This window comes from Sphaeramia orbicularis, chromosome 15 (genome assembly GCF_902148855.1).
Source record: "Sphaeramia orbicularis chromosome 15, fSphaOr1.1, whole genome shotgun sequence".
Lineage (NCBI taxonomy): Eukaryota > Metazoa > Chordata > Actinopteri > Kurtiformes > Apogonidae > Sphaeramia > Sphaeramia orbicularis.
Window position 1 is genome coordinate 48,675,472 of NC_043971.1, and position 25,109 is coordinate 48,700,580.

The following is a 25,109-nucleotide window of genomic DNA, read 5'->3' on the forward strand; positions in this document are numbered from 1 at the left end:
AAACTCACAGTTGTCAAAACAGATGCGACCGATGGCCCGCCCAGTGTTCAGTAGCATCTCCTGGTCACTGCTGTTCAGATATGGAACCAGCTCCTTCACCAGTCCTGCCTCGATGCATGGCTCTCTCACTGCAGCTAAAACAAACATAAGGAGAAAATCATACCCAAATTTCTATCTACTTTCATGTGTTTTGGTCAAATTTGAGAATTAAGGGGTTAAGACCACTGACAGGTGAACTAGTAATAATGCTGATGATTTGGCAAAAATGTCACCTGTCTGTGGGTGGGATATATTAGACAACAAGTCAACATTCACTTATCGAGGTTGATGTCTTGAATATGTGGAAATGTGAATGGTGACACGGTCACCGCATCTCCAACACTGTGTTGTGGGGTCTTCCATTCTATAGTATTTCATATCTACCTTAAGTGGCCTAGGGAAGGTCAGCCAGGCCTCAGTCCAATTGAGCATGTGTGGGCTGTGTTGTGCAAACAAGTACCACACAAGATCTGGAGTTTGTCCCCAACTGCTTTCAATGGCAACTCAACGCACCTGACGTGTGCTATGTCCTAATGCTAATGCTAATGCTGGTGCTAGTTACTGTGTGTGTATAAGCATGGACTAAAAGCAGAGATCTGATTTCCCTATAGGGATGATGCAGCAAAATGAACCTTTTCACTTTTGTAACATCTTCAAATTCACATCTCTGATTAGAGCTGTTTTGGCAGCAAAAGGGGACCTACTAATATTAGGCAGGTGGTAATAATGTAAAGACGAACAGCTGAATTTAGATCTGTTTGTCCTTCCTATGACCACTGTTGGCAGGTGCTAACTGCTGCAGACTAGGAAACATCCAATAAGACGTGCAGTTTTTGAGATGCTCTGACCCAGTCATCTTCCATCACAGTTTGTCCCTTATCAAAGTCACTCCGATCCTCGTACTGTCCCTGTTCTGCTTCCAATACATCGACTTTAAGGACTAAATGTTCTCTTGCTGTTTGAAATATCCCACTGACAGTTCACACTACTGCACTATTACACTACTGTCCCGTGTAGCCAATTCTTCAGTAGTGAAAGTATCTATTTTCTTTCCTAAGTCACTAGAAGTTGTGAAATCATGTTAGAACCTAATTTGCATAATTGGAAATAATTGGAAACAATTTTAATGAATGATGTAGGAGAGAGGAATAGCATTGTGTTAGAGACAAAAAGTAAGTATAAAAACATTCTAAATATGTTTAAAACTACAAATTAACTATAGTCTGTCAATTCTTGTGTTTATTTATATATATATATATATATATATATATATATATATATATATATATATATATATATATATATATATATATATCAATCTTGATGGTGACCTCATAAGAACAAATACTGGAGTTATTAAAAGAAAAATCCATTGTTTTTCACTATAAGTTTCAACAAAAGGTGTAACATTTATGAAGTTCTTTTTCCTGTGGTATTTTATTAAACTATACAGCAGCAGAGTTGCATATTAGTAGAACCACCACACATTTTCCTGGTGGTACTGCAGCAGTAGCAGTATCTTACCATCTCGGGCCATCTCAGCGATGACCAGCACCACCTGGCAGCTCAAGCGGCCTTTTTCCCGCAGGGCCTGAGCCAATGTGGGTAGAATTCCACTTCGGGTGATTTCAATAGCAGCATCTTTCTCTGTGGATGCACACAAAACCATATGTTTAGAATTAAAGCAACGGGAGGATATCCAGTCACTGCAACAACTTGAATGTTGTTTGAGTCCTTAATGTGACTCAGCATTTATTACTTCAGCATCAAATTATGCAGCACAAGACAAAGATCAGATCTTTTTTTTTTTTTAATATGCCTTTGTTGCCAATTTACACGTCATCTACTACAACAGTGGTTCACCGGTAAAACACATGTAGTTTGACAAATGACAGTGAATGGAGACAATTGTTTTTACATCCAGTTATTGATATTTTTGCAGAAAAATTCACTTTTTCTTCAGTTTTCTGTTTTTGATATTATAACAATAAACTTTAAGCATTTATGAACATCTACATGATCAGTAAATTATATTTGGGAAAATACTTGATTTTCACTGAAAAATGCTAAATACAGTGGATAATATTATAATATATGATGATAAATCACTTAAGAAAGGTTAAATAGAGAGAAACATCCATTTCGGAAATGCCACAAAAGCAGCAGTAGGTCATTATGTGTTATCCATTCATTTCCACTGTTGTATAAAGTATGGGAAAGTCACACTTGAGTAGAAGTATTTTGTAACTGAGTTGTTTTGTGATTGTATGTTGTCGCGTCATGATGGTGCAGTCAGTGAACAAAGGACGGACTAAAAACTCTTAATCAGATCATCTCTCTCCGGCACAAACCAAATTCCTGAAAAACTGTCCTGATTGGTTGGTATCAGGTCAAAGCAGGGACATCCTCTGCAAGCGACATTTATAATGACAAATGGTCTTAGGGAATGAAGCTAATCTAATTTAAATGAACACTTAGTCGACCCCCTTCCTCTCAACATCTGTGTCCCATCGTTCCTGTTTACCCAGACATGGATGTAAACCTAAGGACAAAGGACTGAATAACAAAATCCGTATCTGTTGCCATGATTAATAGTGTCACAGAAATGTGTTAATGTTGATTTTACTCCGCAGGGTACCTCTTTTATGTATATCTATGCCTAAGCCATTTGCCTGACCTGTGGGTTCATATACGTGTGTCCTGTTTATGTTCACGTTGAATTATGTTGAAAGTAAGAACATTACTGCTTATAGCATGTCGGAATAATGGTGCTTAGTTTATTAAGGCTGAGTGAGGTTACAGGTGATGTATAAAGTTTGAGTGATCTTATTTATGGATCTTATTTAAGGTTGGGAGAAGTTTTCTTACAAGTCTGCACATTCCTCTCCCCCTCTCCTAAGAGGGAAGAGAAATGTGATACTCTGAAATATGCAAATGACCGGCGAAAGGAGGTTGGATTAGCGCCAAAATGGACAAAGGAAGGCACGGCCCAAAGAGATCAATAACTCATCAATATGCATGAGGAGGACGGGATGGGTTGGTCCCTGGCCAAACTATAAAGGAAAAGGACCCAACTTCTCTCCATTGCTTTTTGTGCCTTTTTGCTTTTTGTGCTTTTCTGCTTTTTATGCTTTTCTGCGTTTCTGCTTTTTGCACTTTTCTGCACATGCTTCTTGCTGTACTCTTCGGAGTCTTTGCTCTTTAACTTCGAGAGTCTCTTCTCACTTCGTTGGTCCTGCTCATGCCTTCTCGCCTCCGTGCCCTCGTGCCTCCTCTGCTCGGGCCGTGCCAACATCAGCTGCTGCTTCGAACTCTGTCAGAGACGTCATCACAACTTCCTCCATCCGCCGTCCAGACTGCTTCCAGCTGTTTTCGTCCACACCACTGCCGTGCCACTCCAGCCCTGTCAGCTCCTTCTACAAAGCCAAAACCTGCATCCTTCAAAGACCGACAACCTGTAAGAAAACTTACTCCTGGCTTATCTGAGTTGGTGTTATTCCAATTTAAGTAGGTTTACCTCACCTTAACCTCACTAATGTGATAATATCTTGAATATAACCACATGCCAATTTAGTCCACTTTCCTCCTGTCCGTAATCTCCTGCTCCCTTTTATCGTATTTGTCTCTTGTCTTTGTGTTATTTGTATGTCTTAGTTTAGTCAATAAATTCTTTATGTGTGTATAACTCAGGGGCAAGCCCGGATTAACCATATGGGCAACTGGGCAATTGCCCAGGGGCCCGCGATGTCTGAAGGGTCCTGGGTAGCTCGGGCATAACGAAAATATCTGGTTATCTTTTGCTTATAAATGAAACTGTCCGCTGTCCGGAGCCAATGCACTGCACAGAAACCCTGCTCCTGTCTGTGACCGTGAGCTGAGACCCTCTCCTCATTGGTCAGTCCAAAAAGCAAATCAGCTGTGACGCAAATCAACGTGCGTGCACTGAGCGGGATGTGAGACGTCAAGAACTATGCGACATACGTACGCGAATCAAAACGATGTTTACATTGCACTTACTTTAACTCTCTTGTTGAATTCTGAGGTGACAAGTGGATTTCTGTTTAACTCTTTCTTCGCCAATGACGAGATTTTCCGTCACTCCGTGTTTTCACTGTTATACTTTAGTTGAAGCTGTTGCGGATCATGTGAAATACTTTCCTTAGTCCAAAAACAGACAGTTAAGCCGTTTTTTCGGAAAAATGACGGACCGGGTTTAACGTTCTCGCACTGGAGTCTCCGTATCCCATGGCAACGCATCCAGCGGCAGTCACTGAATGAGGAAATGCAGACTGTGCAGGAGCCGCACGCAGTTTCAAAAGCCTTAAAGATGATTATGGAGACAGAGTCTGACAATTCAGTATATGATGGAGCTACAGAAGAACCATTTAGAGACAGGAATGGAGAAACAGAAGGTGAGGGAGACGGACACGGAACACGGGAAACACGGAGCGGCTCAGGTCCGACACGGAGATTGGGGGGGGGGGGTCACGGAGCGACACAGAAAAAATGACAGACAGGAGGAAGAGAGAAGAGACATTTCTAGGGGACATTCAAGAAGAAGACAGACAACCAGACGTGGGAGAAGATAAAGGACAGCTCGTGTTCATCTGTTAGAGTGAGTTCAGATTCAGACTGAGGACACAGATGTGGTTCAGCTCCATAATGTCAGTGGGGACACAGGTAAGACACTGTTTGATTTAGCTTCTGTATGAAATAAATAAATAAATAAATAAATAAATAAATAAATAAATAAATAAATAAATAAATAAATACATATATTCATGCAAAGATAAATAACTACATGTCCATATAATTATTTACAGATCAAACACAGCAGCTGGTCCAACAAGGATGTGGTACAGCCAAGCAAAGGCCAGAAATCTACAGTATAGTGAATTTGTTTCTTTTTTTCTTGAAAATGAGGAATATTGAAGTGTTCATATCAAAAAGCTAAACTAATATGTTGTTACTTATAACTGATGTATGCCAAAGTGTAAAGTTTAGAAGGAACCTGGTGCTTTAGAAGATGTTTGGTCTAAAATTTGGTGTGGATTCCTCTAACATTTTGTGGAATGATGGGATATCTTAGAGCTGTTTGTTATTATTATTATTGTTGTTATAATTATTTTATTTTGTGATTTTGAATACAGTGTTACTGTTGGTAAAGAAGAGTCAAAAATGTAAATAGGAAATCAGTTTTATCTTGAAAATCAATGTCTTTGAAAAAATTCAATTTTCTCAGTTTTTTCCTCTAAATTCATTTTTTTCCTGAAAATGACCAATATTCAAATATTCATATCTCACGAACGAATGAAGATAGAATAAAATCGTCTTTTGTGTTTAAAAGTTGAAGTTCTGTTCTTTCTTTTGATGTATTCAGTGTTCACATACTCCTAACACAACATTTTCAGTCAGCCTCCAAAGATTAGTGAAAATGACCAAAAAGGCTGGCGCTGGCTACCAACTCACTGGAAAATGCTCTGGAGGGGAAAGAGTTAAAATTCATATCTGAGTCTATCAGATGATGTTTGTGTTTTGTCTGTGGGCTTTTTCTGACGATTCAATACATTTGTGTTGGCAAAAAGTGTTCTTAAATAAATACTGGATACTTTGGAAATGGTTTCTTATTTATTTTTTGTGAAAATGGAGGACACTTCCCTCTCTTTCTAATGTAGTGGATCAATTTTAGATTATACTGATGCTAATGTGTTTTATTTTCATATCATCATATGCAAGTGAGTGGCCTTGACAAGAGGCTATAGTGGTGCACTTGTAGTTCTACGAGCATTTACACATTTGTACATCAAAATGCATTTGATGATAGTTAGATATTGAAGTTTGGGGTATATTTACATATATTCCTGGAACTTATTCTGTATTTTGCCAGATTATAGGGATCCTGGGGTTGTGATGATGGGGCCCTTGAATATTGTTGCCCAGGGTACAATGAAGTGTTAATCTGGCCCTGATCAGGGGTCACCAACACGGTGCCCGTGGGCACCAGGTCGCCCGCAGGGACCATGCGAGTCGCCCACAGGCCTGTTCTAGAAATAGAACTAGTTCAGGGTTCTCCAACACGTTGCTCGCGATCTACCAGTGGCTCTCCAAGGGTCACTAATATAAGAACACAAAATTGATTCGTCATTTGGTAGAACAGGTCTAAATTTCCACCCAATCAAAATTACAAGTGTCCCCCTCCAGAGATGAAATGGTCAACTAGCTGTCAATCAAACTTTAGCGCTGGTTTGCTGCCTGTCATTGAAGAGGGGCGGGGCCCAGGATGAGCCAGATGCCAGGCAGGTAGTGGGTTTAGCCCCACAACGATGTCGGCCAAATATAGTCAGGGAGTTATTTTCACCAACGATGAGGCACGGACTTCTGTTTGACAAATGTGAAAGACGTGTGTGTGTGTGTGTGTGTGTGTGTGTGTGTGTGTGTGTGTGTGTGATCTGTGGGGTGTTCTGGAAGTCAGTAAAAGATGCAACATGGAGCAGAATTTCACCAAAGTTCACAGCAACTTTTCTGGAGGTTCTCCAGTGGGAATCAGCCTCCGTAAAGAGAAGGTAAAAGAGCTGAAAACTAAAGTCCAAAACCAACAGTCCATGTTCACTAAACTGACCAAGACCAGCGCTTCAGCAGAGGCATCAGTAAAGTGGGTCACATCCTGGACAACCGCAAACATATGTGCACTGTCTGCACATGCACTCAGACAGCTGGAGTCGGACCTGAACAGGTGCCTCTGGGTTTGACTCCAGTGTGATGACTGTAGAAGTGACGGGGATGGTGGATTTATGTGCACAAAGTTCTGGTTTTAATTAATATGTTTTGACAGCATATGTGAATTTAGAAAAGGTCAAATCCTTCAGAAAAACAGCAGCACATGCTGGTGAAGTTTTATTGTGTGAGTGACAACGTTCCTTTTCACAATTTCAGAGTATTAAAAATGCACATACAGGTGTGTATTATTTGTTTTTAGTAATTCTATAAAAATATGCAGGATTGTTCCATTTCATAATTTTTGACATAGTATTAAAATATTTAGGAATACAGCATGCAAATGCTTGTATTTGTTTTTTTCTACTTTTGATTTTCTTAATTAAAGTAAAATAATAGTTTCATATTAACACTTTTTAAGTATTGTAAATGTTAAAACAAAGATATATAAATAAAATAAATGAAGAGCACAATGTTACAAACGTATGATACAAAATATGTGTATGTATGAAAAATAGCTATGTAAACAAATGTTGCTAAATTAGAGTAGCCCTCTGGCAACTTCATTAGGTAAAAGTAGCCCACAGAGGAGAAAAGGTTGGTGACCCCTGGTATAAATCCTCTGCCTCAGTTGTTCTTGTGTACTGTGTATTTTCACACTCGGGTTCCCTGTCCCGTCAAAAGTTCCACCACCTTTGCAAGGTTTCCAAATTATTGTTTGGGTTAATTTAAATTTAAGATTTAATAGTTAGATGCGGGCATCTTCAACTATAAATCTGTAATTGAATTAATCCATAAACCAACGCTCCTTCCTCAAATAATTTGGCTTACTATTGCTACAATGTGTCTGAATGTGAATGCAGAAATGTATAGCAATGTTGTCCAAAACAAATTTCCCATACGGGACAATGAAGTTTATCCTGACCCTGATCCTGAGTAGAGGTAACCTACCACAAAATTACTTTGGTAGAAGTTCAAGTCACCAACTAAAATGCTACTCAAGTTAAAGTCTGTAAGTATCTAGTATTTACTGTGCCTATGTATATCAAGTAATCTACAATTAAATGTACTCAAGTAATGAAAGCAAAGTACAAGTAAATTTTAATAACAACCAAAGGCAGTCAGAATTTTGAATACTATAAAGTTTATCTAGGACTTTAAAACATAGTAAAGTCAAAGACAAGCAGTCAAAATATTATAAATGATGTCTACACTACACACTTCAAAAATGAGGTTTCAAAAACCTAAACAGGAGTAGGCTACTGCTGGTATTAGAAATGTCAAAATTTTCAAGAAAAAAAAAAAAAAAAAAAAGGAAAAGAAAACAATGACACTTATGTGGCACCTCAAAACATGGAGCCTACATTACACTTTGTAAACAAGGAATCCAAAGTCTAAACCAGTGACATAATACCAACCTGTTTTTTGGCGTAGCTTCATTCAACTCTCCCTCACATCAGCAGATCAGAGGTTGAGTGTGGACTGCCATTTGCACTTGTTCATTGTGAGATTAGGCCCAATAATAAATCAGCTTCCTAACTTTGCTGCAGTCACCAGTAATCTCAGCAGTGAAAACACCAAATTTCCTTGAATTTATTTTTGTACCAAGAAATGATACTGTGCATTAACAGAGTAGAAGTATACAATTGAGTTAGGAAGTGTAGTGAAGTAAAAGTGGACGTAAACAGACAAAGAAATACTCAGTAAAGTACAAATTCTCCCAAAACATACTTGAGTACAGTAGTGAAGTATTATTACTTGGTTACTATAACCACACTGTTCATCTATATTATAAAAGCCAAGTGGCCTCAGTGTGTGTGTGTGTGTGTGTGTGTGTGTGTGTGTGTGTGTGTGTGTGTGTGTGTGTGTGTGTGAGCGTGTGTGTGTGTCTGGGGCTTCACACAAAATCCAGAAATAGTTGACTGTTGCAGTTTGGTATATTTATGTATTTTTGGTCAAGGAACAGACTAGCAAAAACAGCAAGTCAATTGGACCAATATTTTGAGAGGTATTAGTAATTTTGGAATACTGCCTTACAATTACATTGCTATACCCAGAATACTTTGGTAGTAACTGCTGGACAAATGCAGTACAGCATGCACGAATACACAACAGTATAAAAACTACCACATCTAGAACATGTGGATCCCCACGGGTCAACTCACTTGTTTCTCTGTAATACTCATATTTGTGCAGCTTGGAAACACACAGAGTCGTGGTCATAGAAGTAGAGCTGTCTTTGCAAGAACAGTAACAGTAACTCACTCTTTTCCAGCAGCGCTGCAAGCACTGTGTCCAAATGAGGCTTGAGCTCCTCTTCAATCAGTTCTGTGCTCACACTGATGGCCTTCAGTGCTTCACTTAGTGAGTCTGCAACACACACAGCATCACCAAAACAGTATTAGTTCAAGGTCTGCCTTCCTTATCCTCAAGAAAACAACAAATAATATAGAAATCAGCAGTTGAAGTTCATAATGAGCTGTATAACAGTCAAATAGTCAATCTGGCTTCAAAATCGGCCACTCCACTGAAACTGTTGTCTGTGACAGAAGCCTTGAAAGAGGCTAGAGCAGCAGCCAAGTCTTCAGTACTCATTCTACTGGACTTATCAGCAGCATTTGACACTGTCAATCATGATATCCTGTTATCCATACTCTGGAACATGGGCATCACAGGCCATGCACACTCCTGGTTTCAATCTTACCTTACTGGTTGGTCCTTCAAAGTGTCCTGGCTAGGGCACATATCAGCAGTTCACCGCCTCACCACGGGGGTCCCCCAAGGCTCTGTGTTGGGCCCCCTCCTTTTTGCCATATACACCACCTCACTCGGTGAGATCATCCACTCACACGGCTTCTCATATCATTGCTATGTTGATGATACCCAGCTCTATCTGGCATTCCCACCTGATGACTCCACAGTCTCAGCACGAATCTCAGATTGTCTCTCTGACATATCTGCATAGATGAAAGCCCATCACCTTCAGCTGAACCTGTCCAAAACTGAACTGCTGGTCTTCCCAGCTAAGCCAACCATACAGCAGGACATCTCCATCAGTATTGACTCCATACCTCTGGCTCCTACCAGTGTAGTACGTAACCTGGGAGTCATGATTGATAATCAGTTGACCTTCACAGATCATGTTGCCTCTGTCACCTGATCATGCCGTTTCACTCTGTTCAACCTAAGAAAGATCAGGCCATACCTAACCCAACAGGCCACCCAGCTCCTGGTGCAGACTATGGTTATCTCCCGCCTTGACTACTGCAATGTTCTTCTAACGGGCCTCCCAGCTTGTGTTGACAGACCACTACAGATGGTCCAGAATGCAGCAGCGCGTCTGGTCTTCAATCAGCCTAAAAGGGCACATGTCACCCCCTTACTCATTGAGTTACACTGGCTACCCATAGCTGCCTGCATCAAATTCAAATCTTTAATCCTAGCCTGCAAAATTCTCCGTGGGTCTGCTCCTACCTACCTAGGTGCACTGATAAAAGCTTATGTCGCCCCACGACCACTCCGCTCATCTGGGGAACGTAGTCTGGTGGTCCCCAGACCTTGCACAAGACAATCCAGGCTCTTTTCATGGGTCGTTCCACGTTGGTGGAACGCCCTACCAAGTGCTACAAGAACAGAGGCATCCCTGCCTATCTTCAAGAAGCTCCTGAAGACCCAGCTCTTCCGAGAGCACCTCCTATCCTAGCACTTTCAAACATTCCATCTTAAATATTCTAATAAGATTTTTCCCAGGATTATCACAGATTCTTCCAGGAGTATTTCTGGACCTGCTGCGGTGGTCCTGCCTCTTCCCTGCCCTCATCATCACCACTCACTTATCCTCAAATGCCTCCATGTGTCTCCCCCTACTCCCCCCTTCTCCCCCAGTCTCTATCTCTATCGCTCTCTCTTTTTCTCTTTCTTTACCCTCTCTCTTTAACCCCAACTGGTCAAGGCAGACGGCCATCCTCCAGGAGTCTGGGTCTGCTTGAGGTTTCTGCTGTTAAAGGGAAGTTTTTCCTTCCACTGTCACCAGTCACAAGTGTTTGCTCCTGGAGGATTCTGTTGGGTTTCTGTAAATTGGCTTAGAGTCTGGTTTTGACCAACTCTATATATAAAGTGTCATGAGATAACTTTTTTTTGTGATCTGGCATTATATAAATAAAATTTGACTGATTGAGTGATTTAATTGGTTTTCCCCTGTAAGTCGCTTTGGAAAAAAGCGTCTGCCAAATGCATAAACATAAACATACACATAAACATAAACATAAACATAAATAGCCAAATCAGCCACAGAAAACAAATCAGTGTAATAGTTTTAAAGTTATCTAATGTCTTACTCTATTTCCTTTAAATTAGGTCACTATTTATAGTACAATCTGATAAAAAATTAAAATAGAAAATTGTTTACAGTTTTTCTTTTGCTTACTCACATGTTCCATTTTCCAACTTTAGACTCACAGAACTAAATTGACAGTTATGAGACAAAATGGCACATTCTCATATATCATTAAAAACATGCAGCAAAACCAAAAATGAAATCATGGATAAAATAATAATAATAATAATAATACAAGTACAGCTATCAGTATTCATGGTCAGAGGTGAGCCATGGTACTAAAAAGACTAAAATCCTTCAGTGCAAACATTTTTTTTTTCCATTTCAGTGTGTAGTTGTCAGAAAATGCAACACATCTCACAGAAAATTGTTACAATTGCAAATGTATGGTATTCATATTCGTATTGGTATTCACGTGTTCATTTCTTTTGTTTGCAAATTTCACACAAAAAATGTACGGGACAAAATCATTGGCACTGATAACTTAATATTTGTTTGTTCCTGTAACCATGAATGAGTTTCTTACATGTCTCCACTGGAGTTTTGGATTGCTCTTCTTTTGCTCCAGGTTTTTCAGATTTGAAAGGTATCTTCTCCCAACTGCTGTTTTAAGACTGACTGCAGATGTTCTATGGGATTCAGATCTGGTTATGGCTTCACATATTCACCATAAGGCAGGTGTTTTTGTGAACCAATTACTTTAGTTAACTTAGGAACGCTCCGTCCAGTGTTCTTCTCCCAGAACATTTGTTTGTCTCTTCTTATCTGTGTTTACCTTATGTAAATGTCAGACACCTGACTGACCCTGAACCTCATCAATCCTGGCGTCAAAATTACATTTATAACTACACTGAAAGTGGTCAAATGTGAATTGAGTTCATATAAACTGAGCTTCTGAAGAGATGGACTAAAGGTGCATCCATTTGTAACTGAATATTGGAAATGAATCTTTCTGCCTCTGGTGATGCTCCACCTACAAAAAACAACATTGCTTTTCATAAACATCAAAACGGTCTGTTGACATACAGTATGTATGTAATAAGTAGTGTGTATGTGGTATATCTTAGTAATATGATAAAAAGATAGAGGAAATTAATTTTTTTTTAAAAATGTATTGCACCTACCTATATTGTTTCTACATATTTAGATATTGAACATACATGTATATTTTGTAATCAAGACTCAGAATCCCTTTTTCATTTATTCTATTATTCTCCTTATTCTTTTTCTTTCTGGACCCATTGAAATGACAGGTAAGAACGTTATTACAAATTTTAACCACAGCAATTCTAAAATATAAATAAAAATCTTTTTATTTTAACAAAAAAAATGTCATGTTCAATTTTTTTTTACATTTAATTTTTGTATTTTTATTGATATATTTTCTTACAACTATATCCTAATGTTTAATGGGTGAAAAGAAAGAAAAAACAATAAAAAGTGAATCACAAAAAGAGGAATGCTATGTTCATAAACATCTTCTTTAAATCTTAATTTTAAAATGTACATGTGTGATTCCCTAATTTATTCAAACTCATTATCCCCAACACCAAAAACCATTCAAATGTACTAAGAAATGTTTAAAATGGAATGATTACACCCCCGTCCGATAACTGTGCTGCCTTTTTTTATTATATTTTTATATTTTGCATATTGTCTGTTGTCTGTTTCCTGTAATATTGGATTGCATTGTTGTAGTTCTTTCGTAAAGTTAAAAAAAAAAAAAAAAAAAAAAGGAAAAGACCATTGAAGTATTTATTTCTAAATTTTCAGTGGTGATTTAGCGCCACCTGTTGGATTGATGTGTAAGGCACATGATGTTCAGAGCAAACCATGGGCAGAAACTGAATGGGATAATAATGAAACTGAATATAATCCAATGAGTTATGAAAGAAAGTGTAATATCACAGTCATTTTGTTGAGATAGGGGATATTTCCTTACATTTTCAGTGTGTAATCTTTTGTTTATCTAGTATTGCACCATTCTGCCCTCAACTCACCTACAAAATAAAAGCCTTTCAACAGAAGATGTGTTTGTTTTGTCTGTTGAGGGCTTTTTAAGGGGAATAACTGTGGTCCCCACTCAAACATTCGGTGAGAGCCATGAACTTTGATGCTTGGCTATTTTGTTTAATCTTTTACATGATTTAGGTTTTTGCAAAATTAGATCAAAAATAAATAAAATAAATTATATAATACCTAAATCATGAAACCAGACACTGGAGGTGTGTTTTCATCTTCTTTTCATTTCCATTTTGTTACTGGGTCTATGTTGTTGCATATTTTATGTAAATTTTGTCATATATCATTTGTAAATAAATAAATAAATAAATAAATAAATAATAATAATAATAATAATAATAACAAAACATCTTTAGCTTTAGATGATTGTGAATAATCCAGTCCGTTTTTGTAATTACATCCTCCCAAATGCATGTAAATATTATACACTGAATATTAAAGTAGAGCTGAAATGATTTATCAATTAATCAACTTGAATCAATTAAAGAAATTTGATTAAAATTTTCCTAAATTGAAGCTTTGTTTCTTTACTTTCGCTGCCACTAAACTTGGTTCTGCTGTTGTGTTTCACAAGGACGCTTACTGTGACGTACATGACGCAAGGATTAACACAAGTAAGTTGGATCCAAATGCGTTGAAGACTGCAGTGCACATATTGTTTGTAGATGTCATTGGATGGACGGACGGACGGACGGACGGACGGACGGACGGATAGATAGATAGATAGATAGATAGATAGATAGATAGATAGATAGATAGATAGATAGATAGATAGATAGATAGATAGATAGATAGATAGATAGATAGATAGATAGATAGATAGATAGATAGATAGATAGATAGATAGATAGATAGATAGATAGATTTTTTTTATCCTTTTACTTTTATGATTTTTGTGGTTGCTCTTTCAGCTGGTTCTGGAATAAAAGACAAGTTGTTTGTCATTTTCAGACATATCTGTTACTATTTTTTAAATTGTTAAATTAGAAATCTTCTTTTTTTTGTTTTTTTTTTAAACTGCCACCACCCCCCTCTTCGGAGGACAACTTTATTTTAATTACAGCTTGTGTTTAAGCAACAATCTCAAACTTTATATTCACATGTTCATTCATTCCTTGCTTGTATACATATACATAGAGGGAGGGCTCATGTAGACAAAAGTGTACAGAGACAGGACAAGACAAGACAGTGGGACAAAAAAGACATAAGACAAGACGGGGGGGACAAACCAGCTAAGTGGTTGCTGTTGAAAACATAACAAAACGTGAAAGACATGACAACAAGTAAGACAAGACAAAAACAGATACTAATTACATATTCATCATTATGCATCAGTGTGTGTGTGTGTGTGTGTGTGTGTGTGTTTGTGTGTGTGTGAGAAAATAAAAACGAAACAAAAGAAAGAAAAGACAAAGGAGTAGGTAACAACAATAAATGATAATAAAAACAGTGGACCCCCCCCCCAAAAAAAAAAAAAAAACAGAACCCAAAACTATTATCATTAACAACAATGGTAATAATAGTGATGATATAATAAATCATATTGAACCAGAATTCATAACAAATAACACTAATAATGACAGCCAGATAAAGGGTGTTGGTAGAAATTGCTTATAATGTTATAGTTGTACAAGCAGTGCCTCTTACAGAGACAAAAGGGTCAGTGATTTTCAGGTAAATTGCTAAGTAAAGACAAAAAGAAAAGCAAAAGAATGACTAAATAAATGGGTGGGTAGGAAATCAATAAATTAAGAAATAAATTTAAAAATAAATAAATTAAACAAAAAAATAATGACAAGAATGATAACAAGAATAATAATAAAGGTTTTTTAAATGAGGGTGAAAAGTGGGATCATGTCTGTTGAAAGTCGAGGAGAGGGGACCGAACAGAGAGGGGCTCTACTGCTGGGTGTTGCATGGTGGTGGTTTGGTTTAGGTTTTCCAGTGAGATGTGTTCTAAAAGGGGGAAGAGAGAAGGAGAGAGTAGAGAGGGGATAAAAAGGGAGAACAAAGTGGCAAAGACCCCCACAGGACAACACCAACAATACCTATAATAACAACCATGGTGATAACCTCCATCTCCTTCTCTGACCACACCATACCACTCTCAACCTCTGTAGCAAACCTTGGTGTGAAACTGGACCCACACCTCACATTTGAAAATCACATCAAATACCTGTTTAAAACCTGCTTTTTTAAGAACATCTCCAAACTCCGCCCCTTGTCTACACTTTTGTCTCCCCAAGGCTCGACTACTGCAATGCCCTTCTTTACGGGATCCCCAAGAAACAGCTGCGAAAACTCCAGTCCATTCAAAACAGCACTGCCAGAATCCTCAAATGGACCCATAAACAAGAACACATCACTCCCATTCTCCACAACCTCCACTGGCTACCAGTCCCCTTCAGAATTAATTACAAGACCGCCCTCATCACCTTCAAGTGCCTCCATAAAAACGCCCCCAACTACCTCGAGGACCTCCTCACCCCTCACACCTCCACCCCTAGTCTCCGGCCCCACAGCACCAACCTCCTCCTCCCCCCCAGAACTAAACTTCGGACCATGGGAGACCGGGCCTTCTCCTCTGCTGCCCCCTATATCTAGAACTCCCTCCTTGACCACCTCAGAGTTCCTCAGTCACTGGACTCCTTCAAAAAGGGGCTAAAAACATTTTTGTTTAGACAGGCTTTTTATGGGCCACCATGATGCTCTGTTTTATTCACCTACTCTTTTATTCCTGATACAGTATTTTATTTTTCTATTGGACTGTCTTCTCTCTGTAGCATTTTGAGATTCTGCTGAATGAAAAGTGCTTTATAAATGCAATTTATTATTATTATTAACCACAATGGCAACAACGACCAAAACAAGAACCGAGCAAACTGGGCGGAGTATTTTTTTTAATTATGTTTTTATTTTTTATAAGTAATCGTTTAATGAAATCAAAAGAAAATAATCAGCAGATTAATTGATTATAATAATCGATAGCTGCAGCTCTACATTAAAGCCCATTCAGTGCTTCTTACTAATACAGGGTTCCTACAGGTTTCTACAAGTTAAATTTAAGACTTTTTAAGACTTTTTTAAGACTACTTAGAACAGAATTTAATGCCCATTTCACAGCCTATTTGACTACCCTACTTGCAAAAATTGGGGGCTCCAAGATTTTAAGAAAATTTATTTATTTACAGCAGCAGAGATTGAATATTACATACATACACTGTAAAAAAAAACAAAAAAAACAAAAAAATGTAATATTCCAGCAGCTGGGGTGCCAAAAAAATACTGTTAAATAACGGAAAATAACCATCTTATAAAAATACGGTAATTTTCTATAATTACAATACAGTTTTTTGCCCTAATTTTACATGAAATTTTGGATATTTTTTTGAATTTTTAATGTTTAATAAAGAATATTTACATGCATCAAAACAATCAAATTACCTAAATGATTTTCAATGAGACTAAGTTGTACAATCCACTGATAAAAACTGTATTTGGACAGTTTATCAGTGCTTATACATGTTATACATTCACAAAAATACATTTATTCAACATTTTTGTTGTGAAACCTCCCATAATTACACAAGATATTTGTCAATTAACAAACAAGTCTTGTTAAACTTACAGAACAGATACTTCTTATACAGTTAATTGTCGGTAATTTTATCTGGTTTTAATTTTTTTTTTTTTTTTTTTACAATTTTAAACTTTAAATTAACAGTTTAATCTCATAAATAGAAAAGAAACATTTGTGAAATTACGATATATTTGCAAATGTATTTTAACTGTATTTTTCTGTGAAAAAAAAAACAACTTCTTTTTAAAAATGGAAATTTTATGTTTATTCACAGTGACAGTTTTTAGCTTACAGGCTGGTAGGCTGTAAGCTATTGTCGTCATGCGGCCTCTGTTGTTGTCGTCTGTCGTCGTCGTCTGTCGTCGTCGTCTGTTGTCGTCGTCTGTCGTCGTCATCTGTCATCGTCATCTGTCATCGTCTGTTGTCTGTCATCCGTTATAAAACTTTCAATCGTCTTCTCCAAAACTACAATTCCAATTGACTTCAAACTTGGTATACAGCTTCTTTATGATGATGTCAACAAAATTTAGTGAAATTATTTGGATCTGGCTCTGATTCTGGATTTGGTGCGACTTTGAAAAATTTCTCCATTATAAGAAATAGGAAGTGAAGGTAAGCTACAGGGCCATTGGTCCTGTTTTTGTAATTTAATTGACATTTTCCTGTATCTTAAAAATAAAATAAAAATCTGTAAAATAAACACTGAAAATTCTGTTAAATTACAGATTTTTTTTACTGTTTACCATAAACAGCACTGGATGTTTTGTGATCATTTCTCACCAGGGTCTGCAAAGTTAGCCGCAATTGGTTCCTAATTTTAATATTGTTGGGTTAGAATGGGTGGAACTGAGTAGACTAAGGTCACTTTCTTTCTACTTTGGGCATTTCCCAGATACATTTAAAGACAATACAGCCAACAAGTTTAGGGCAAAATGACTTAAGACCTACCGTATGAAATGCAATACCTTTTAAACATTTTTTTAAGGCACAGGTGTCAAACATGTGGCCAGCCCGCCAAAGGGTCCAAGTCCGGCCCTTGGGATGAATTTGTGAAATGCAAAAATTACACTAAGATATTAACAATCCTTTTAGTTCAGGTTCCACATTCAAACCAATTCAATCTCAAATGGGCAGGACCAGTAAAATACTATCATAATAACATATAAATAATGACAACTCCAAATTTTTCTCTTTGTAAATGTAAATATTTTCATGTACTTACACTAAAACAAAGTATAATTTTGCAAAAAAATTTTTTAAATAACCTGAACAAATATGAACAGCCTGGAATGTCTTAAGAGAAGTAAGTTCAATTTTAACAATATTCTGCCTGTTGCTAAATGTTTTTGTGTATTTGTAGATCCACTGTGAGCTGTGATGTACATGTGTAAATGATAAACTGAGGCAGAATATTGCTAAAATTACACTTATTTTTCAGTTTGTTCATGTTATTCACATCTTTTGAAAAGATAGTTTGTAGATGTAAACCTTTTCATTATATAAATTTACTTTTTTCACACTAAAACATAGAGAAAAGTTTGGAGTTGACATTATTTATATATTATTTTGTTATTATTTTACTGGTTTTACTTTTCAAATTTAGCTGAATGTGGCCCCTGAACTAAAATGAGCTTGACACCCCTGTTTTAAGGTATTAAAAGCAAATTTGTAAATTCAAGACTTTTAAGACTTTTTAAGACCCCACATAATCAGTTGTTATAAAGCTCACTTACAAACCTCAAGTGCTGACCAAATAACGACATACTCAGTGCACTACACTCACAGACATGCACACAGCAGAGAATCCTGCAGATGGTAATCACCTCAGCTAATCCCCTGTAAGTCGAATGAAAATAGCTTGAAGCAAGGGGGCTATCAGGCTGACACACAGTGTGCCACGTCAGGATCTATCCCCCATGTCCTTTTGCCGTGTGTACATGTGTTTATGTGTGTTTAATTATAGAGAACAGCCAGATAATTTACTAATCAGACCCACAGGGTGTCTTTAGGTATCCTCTGGGTGCTTATTACCACTGGATGTTTTTGCACTTATGTGCCTTTAGACAAGTATTAACAAAGATATTGACAGGGATGGAAATATGTTGTGTTTGTCTTGTTATTTCTTTTATGCAGTTCTTATCTTGTTACATATTTTTTCTTATAAATAATTTTTGACTCATGTATTATGTTTCCATCATATCATATCATATCATATCATATCATATCATCTTTTCTTTTTTATTTTTATTGTTCCGTCCATTTAATCCATAAAGATTCAAACATCTACCACTGACCAAAATCATTTACTGATCTAAAATGTTTAATACCTACACGTATAATACTAATTGTTTCAGTACATGTAAATAATTTGTGTAATATACAGTTTGTCATCAGATATGACCCATTTGGATATTCAGAGGCTCCGTGATTTTAACCAAAAAATGCAAAATGCAGAGAATAATATTATAGTAAATGGTGACAAATCAGTTGGGAAAACAAAAATATTAAATATTACTAGCATAATCGACAAAAAAATCACTTGGACGTTGTGACAAAAATAGTTGGTGATCTTAATGGGATAAACTTAAATCGCTCTTAATGTGTGAATAAATGTGTGGATACATAGTAACAGAGATAATTGTTGGATATTATCATACAAATTTAAGGGGGAAAAGTTCAGATTTTTGTGAAGGCGGAGACTAAAAGAAACTAATTGCCAGAAAAATACTCAAGTAAAAAGATAGCTTAAAACTCTGCTTTAGTACAGTACTCATGTATTTGTCTTAGTTTTCACTTGTGCAGAGTGCCTGGAGGTCTTCCTGTCCATCTACGTGTAAATATGTAAATGATATGTGTATATGTACAGAATGAGTATTTTAAATAGAAGATTCCCTTATATATATATTTCCTGTTCATTCCTGGATGTTTCTGCACTGTTTTTCTGTATTTTTGCTGCTGTAAACACTGCAATTTCTCCACAGTGGGATCAATAGAGTCAGCTTATCTTCCCTACACATTCTCATGTTTTAGGTTAACATGGCAGTCAGATGTAGCTTCCAATGAACCCTGGCTTTCTGGGTGTTTTGAGTTTCTAATGCACACAGTGAGAGTCTAAATACAGCTAAATACCAGCAGCTTGGTGTTCTAACCTAGTATTATCTGGGCAAGTGTGATACTGGATGCAAGCTCCACACCTTGCACCAAAAAATCAGAAAAAATATGAACTCTATCTATCTATCTATCTATCTATCTATCTATCTATCTATCTATCTATCTATCTATCTATCTATCTATCTATCTATCTATCTATCTATCTATCTATCTATCTATCTATCTATCTATCTATCTATCTATCTATCTATCTATCTATCTATCTATCTATCTATCTATCTATGTCATCATGTTTTCTGCACATTCCTACTCCCTGGCGTGTGATTCTCGGATGCACATCCTCTCATACACACAGTAGAGCTGTTAGATAAGTAGCTGCACTCACCGGCGTCTGTCATGGCTGCTGGTCAGGCTTTCTGCTGCTTCTCACTGCCTTTCCCTGCTGTCACTGTGTGTGTGTGTGTGTGTGTGTGTGTGTGTGTGTGTATGTGTGTGTGTGTGTGTGTGTGTGTGTGTGTGTGTGTATGTGTGTGTCTGTATGTTGTGTGTTGAGTGTTAGTGTGTGATTGTGTGGTTGGTGGTGGTGCTTCCCTCCCTTCTTCAGGTCAGGTGAATCCCGCCTCTGTCTGTCACTGTTTCTGCCTCTCGTCGTCTCTCTCCTCCTCTGTCTCCTCTCAGCTCCTTTGCCACCACCCTTCCCCCTCCTCCCTCCACTCTCCTCATCATCCACCCCACTCTCACTGCGCTTGCGTTCTCTCTCTCTACCCATTTGCTCTTTGTTCCGTCATAGCTCATCCATTCTCTTACACCAGGGGTGTGCAACCTGTGGCTCTGGGCCCTTGTCAAATGGCTTTGTCAAAAAACACATGGAAATTAATTAGTAATAATTAATTACTATTTTTTAAACACATTTTTACACCTTTTGCCATTATATATATATATGTGTGTGTATATATATATATATATATATATATATATATATATATATATATATATATATATATATATATACACACACACACAACAAAATTTAAAAAATATTTTAGATTTTATATATATATATATATATATATATATATATATATATATATATATATATATATATATATATATATATGTCAGGGTAGAGACTGCGATCTGGTAGGATCGGCGATTCTACCAGTAGAGACTCTGATCGTAGTCTCTACTGGTAGAAACTCCGATCAGAGTCTCTACTGGTAGAAACTCCGATCCTGCCAGTAGAAGGGTTAGGGTTAGGGTTAGGGTTCGGATTGGAGTTTCTACCAGTAGAGACTCTGATCGGAGTTTCTACTGGTACAATCGCCGATCCTACCAGATCGCAGTCTCTACCCTGACATATATATATATATATATATATATATATATATATATATATATATATATATATATATATATATATACACACACACACACACACACACACACACACACACACACATATATATATATATATATATATATATATATATATATATATATACAGGGTGGGGAAGCAAAATTTACAATATTTTGAGGCAGGGATTGAAAGACAGTGTATGACCAATTAGTTTATTGAAAGTCATGAGAATTTATTTGCCACAAGAAAATGTACATAATAGAAAATGTTTTTATTCTATATGTCCTCCTTCTTTCTCAATAACTGCCTTCACGCACTTCCTGAAACTTGCACAAGTGTTCCTCAAATATTGGGGTGACAACTTCTCCCATTCTTCTTTAATAGTATCTTCCAGACTTCCTCGTAATAGTTTTGCTCATAGTCATTCTCTTCTTTCCATTATAAACAATTTTTATGGACACTCCAACTATTTTTGAAATCTCCTTTGGTGTGAAGAGTGCATTCAGCAAATCACACACTCTTTGATGTTTGCTTTCCTGATTACTCATATGGGCAAAAGTTTCTGAAAAGGTATGGATAATAGTGTTAGGTATGATTATGACATCAATATATGTTTGGTTTCAAAACAATTGATGTAGTGCCTGCTGAGAAAAAACAACAAAATGTTCATTGTAAATTTTGCTTCCCCACCCTGTATATATATATATATATATATATATATATATATATATACATATATATATATATATATATATATATATATATATATGTGTGTGTGTGTGTGTGTGTGTGTGTGTGTGTGTGTATATATATATATATGTAATTTTTTTTCCCCGTTTGAAGGATCTCTTGTAATCTAATCTAATCTAACCATAAAGTCATTCTGATGTTAGTTGCAAAATGTAGATTACACTCCAAATGAATAAAAAAGCGGAAGTAGTAGTAGTAGTAAAAGTAGACTACTTTTATTTTATGACACTGACGGTATTCAACTGTATGTACTTATTACTTAAGACTAATTTTGCCATTCATTTTGAATCATATTAACTACAGCTGCAACTATCAATTATTTTTCTAATTGAATAATCTCTCATTTGTTTTCTCCAATTTGATTAAACAATTATTTGAACAGGTGAAAAAAAAGTTACAATATGAAAAAGACATGTCTGAAAATAACAAACATGCCATTTTATTCCAGAACCTGCTGTAACAACAACCACAAAAAGTATGCAAACAATACGTGCACTGCAGTCTTCAACCCATTTGGATCCAACTTACTAACAACGTAGTCCAAATGGATTATGGTTGCAGCAACTACCTTGATGGGATTATTAACTTGACATAAATCAAACTATATATAAACAATGAGTTACAATTCATAATAGAGGACACTAAATTAAGTTAGATAATTTTTTTTCTTACAGCGTGGCCCACCATTGAGTGCTGCTGAAAAGCAGAGATGCCACCGTGCCAAGTGTGATGCTGATGTACAGAGGAGACAACAGTATTTACTAAAAGAAAGACAGAAATGGAGGAAAGATGGAGAAACAGGAAAGAAGTTGCTTCAAAAAGACCACAGTGAGAGGGGACTGTGTGCCCAACGAAAAAAGTGGAGAGAGGCTCATAAGAGGAGTAAAGCCAGGAGAACGTTACCTGAAGGGTTAATAATGGGGGGGGGGGCTTAATATCAAATACCATATTAGCCCTGATTTTCTGATGCAACAAGATGTTCTAAGCACTCCTGTGTAATTTTTTTGAAATTTTCATCCAAACCCCCCCTACCCTGAAAATTACTTTTTTAACTCTGAAAATTACAACTTTCCCAGCTTCTTCACTCTTTTGTCCGGTGCAGTGTATAAATATGTTCATGATGGGCCATTTAATGATCTTATAAGTGCCATATTGTATCGTAAGAGTACTTTGTACAGTGAAAAGTCTAATGTCAAGGTCATGTTGTAGGTTAAAGGTCACCAAAATGCCTAGTTTTTTTCAAAAATTCATACCATTCTGACATTTTATCAAATCTGTCCAAAGTTCTGTTCCCTCTGGTTTCCTGGTGGGACCCCCCAAGGCCTTTGGCCCTTTCAAAGACACATTAGAGACTAAATATTAAAACATGTACTTTACATTTGAATTTGCCGCCATTAGTGTGGAGGAAAACACTAGCACACATTTAGGAAGGAATCACCAACACTTCATTCATTCATTCATTTTCTGAACCCACTTTCTCCTCACTAGGGTCACAGGGGTCGCTTGGAGCCTATCCCAGCTACTTATGGGCGAAGGCGGGGTTCACCCTGGACATGTGACCAGTTCATCACAGACTGAACATATAGAGACAACCACTGTCACATTCACACCTACGGGTGATTTAGATTAACCAGTTAACCTATCAGAGCATGTGTTTGGATGGTGGGAGGAGCCAGAGTACCCAGAGAGAACATGTAAACTTCACACAGAAAGGTCCCACCCCCATCGACTGGTGTTAGAATGGAACCCAGGACCTTCTGTCTGTGAGGCACCAGGTCTATCCACTGCACCACCCACAACAGGACATATACATGTAAATGTCAAAGTCATGTGAAACTACTGTTTGTTCTTTTTGACATGTCTGTATGGAGAATACATGAGTGAAAAGTTCTGTTTCATGTGTCTGATTGAATGTCAGTTGTTTGTGGTCAGTAGATGTGTTCTGAGGAGAAAACCTGAGCCCAACATTCGGAAGAACCCACATTAACAGCTTCATTCCATGAAATATGCATTTGGACCATTTGGGTGACCTTTGACCTATAATTTGACCCTTGACACTACACCTTTTGTAGTGCAAAGCACTCTGAAGACATGACATGTCTCACAAAAAACATTTAAGGCCCAGCATGAGCAGATTGTTACATTGTACTTCATCAAAAGTGAAGAAGGTTTGAAAGTTTCCAAAACCCCATGTTTTCAGGGCTGAAAAAGTAATTTTCAGGGTAGGGGGTGGTTTTTGGATGAAAATTAAAAAAAAAAAAAAAAAATACACAGGAGTGCTTAGAACATCTTGTTGCATCAGAAAATCAGGGCTAAAGTTGAATCTGAAAAATTTCTTGAAATAAGCCCCCCCCATTATTATTATTATTTTTTTTTTGTTTTTTTTTTGTTTGTTTGTTTGTTTGTTTTTTTGGGGGGGGGTGTTATTTGAGAAACAGTGCTGACAGAAAGTATTAAAAGTTATTCAAAGAATACTTTTGTGTCTTGAGCATTTGTCACTTTTATATAATTATCTATAATCAGAAAGAATGTAGCTAGACATCCTTGTTACTTTACGCAACCCTGTTACCCTACTTTCAACCCTGTTACCATATCATTTTAATTGAAAATAATCATAAATTACTTTCTCAACTCAAAAGTGTTCAACCCATCGCCCTTTAAAGAGTTTATGTAATTATATGCAACATGTGTCAGAGTAAATATTGTAAAATAAATACTGAAATTGTTAAAGTGAAACATGCCAGTATTGAAAAGTTGGCCGAGACAGATTTTGAAAGTTGCTAAAATTAATTTCAATCAAGTCATATGTGAAACCAAATGGTTACTCAGAGAGAATGTTACTTTCTTTACTTAATGGAAAAGGAATTACATTTAAGAAATTAATTAATGCACTTTTTTCAGGTTCCTTAGTGTTGGTAACAGGGTTGCACCAAATATTACAAACACCAAATAAATCATGTAATAAAAATTGTACCATTGATGTGTAAGCTGAGCCAATCAAGCCTTTGATAGTTTATTACCTATTATTGATGAATATATAATGGAAAATTAGAAAAGTGAAGGTTTATTTTTCAAGAATTTTGAAGCCCAAATGTCCTCCAATTCTGGAATGACCCGCCTACAGTCCTGTGTGAAGATCAAAGTCACATCTTACAGCCCCGACATAGGGAAGATCTGCAGCGAACTTCAGAAACAGAAGT

At 36.8% G+C, this 25,109-nt stretch overlaps 1 protein-coding gene across 6 annotated transcripts in view; it reads right to left on the reverse strand.

Annotated features, from left to right (window-relative positions):
- Window positions 1-20,482, reverse strand: part of LOC115434507 (rap1 GTPase-GDP dissociation stimulator 1) — a 31,554-nt gene extending 11,072 nt beyond the window's left edge. Inside the window, exons 1-5 of one of the 6 annotated variants that reach the window (XM_030156492.1) lie at window positions 20,329-20,481; window positions 20,188-20,264; window positions 9,019-9,123; window positions 1,564-1,686; window positions 9-134 (exon numbers count right to left, since the gene is read on the reverse strand). In XM_030156492.1, the coding sequence (XP_030012352.1) occupies window positions 9-134; window positions 1,564-1,686; window positions 9,019-9,123; window positions 20,188-20,200 (367 nt within the window). In that variant the 5' untranslated portion in view covers window positions 20,201-20,264; window positions 20,329-20,481. Of the gene's footprint in view, window positions 1-8; window positions 135-1,563; window positions 1,687-9,018; window positions 9,124-20,187 lie in introns of all 6 variants that reach the window. The other 5 variants (XM_030156490.1, XM_030156487.1, XM_030156488.1 and 2 more) reach the window with 5 other exon arrangements.
- Window positions 20,483-25,109: the final 4,627 nt, after the last annotated feature.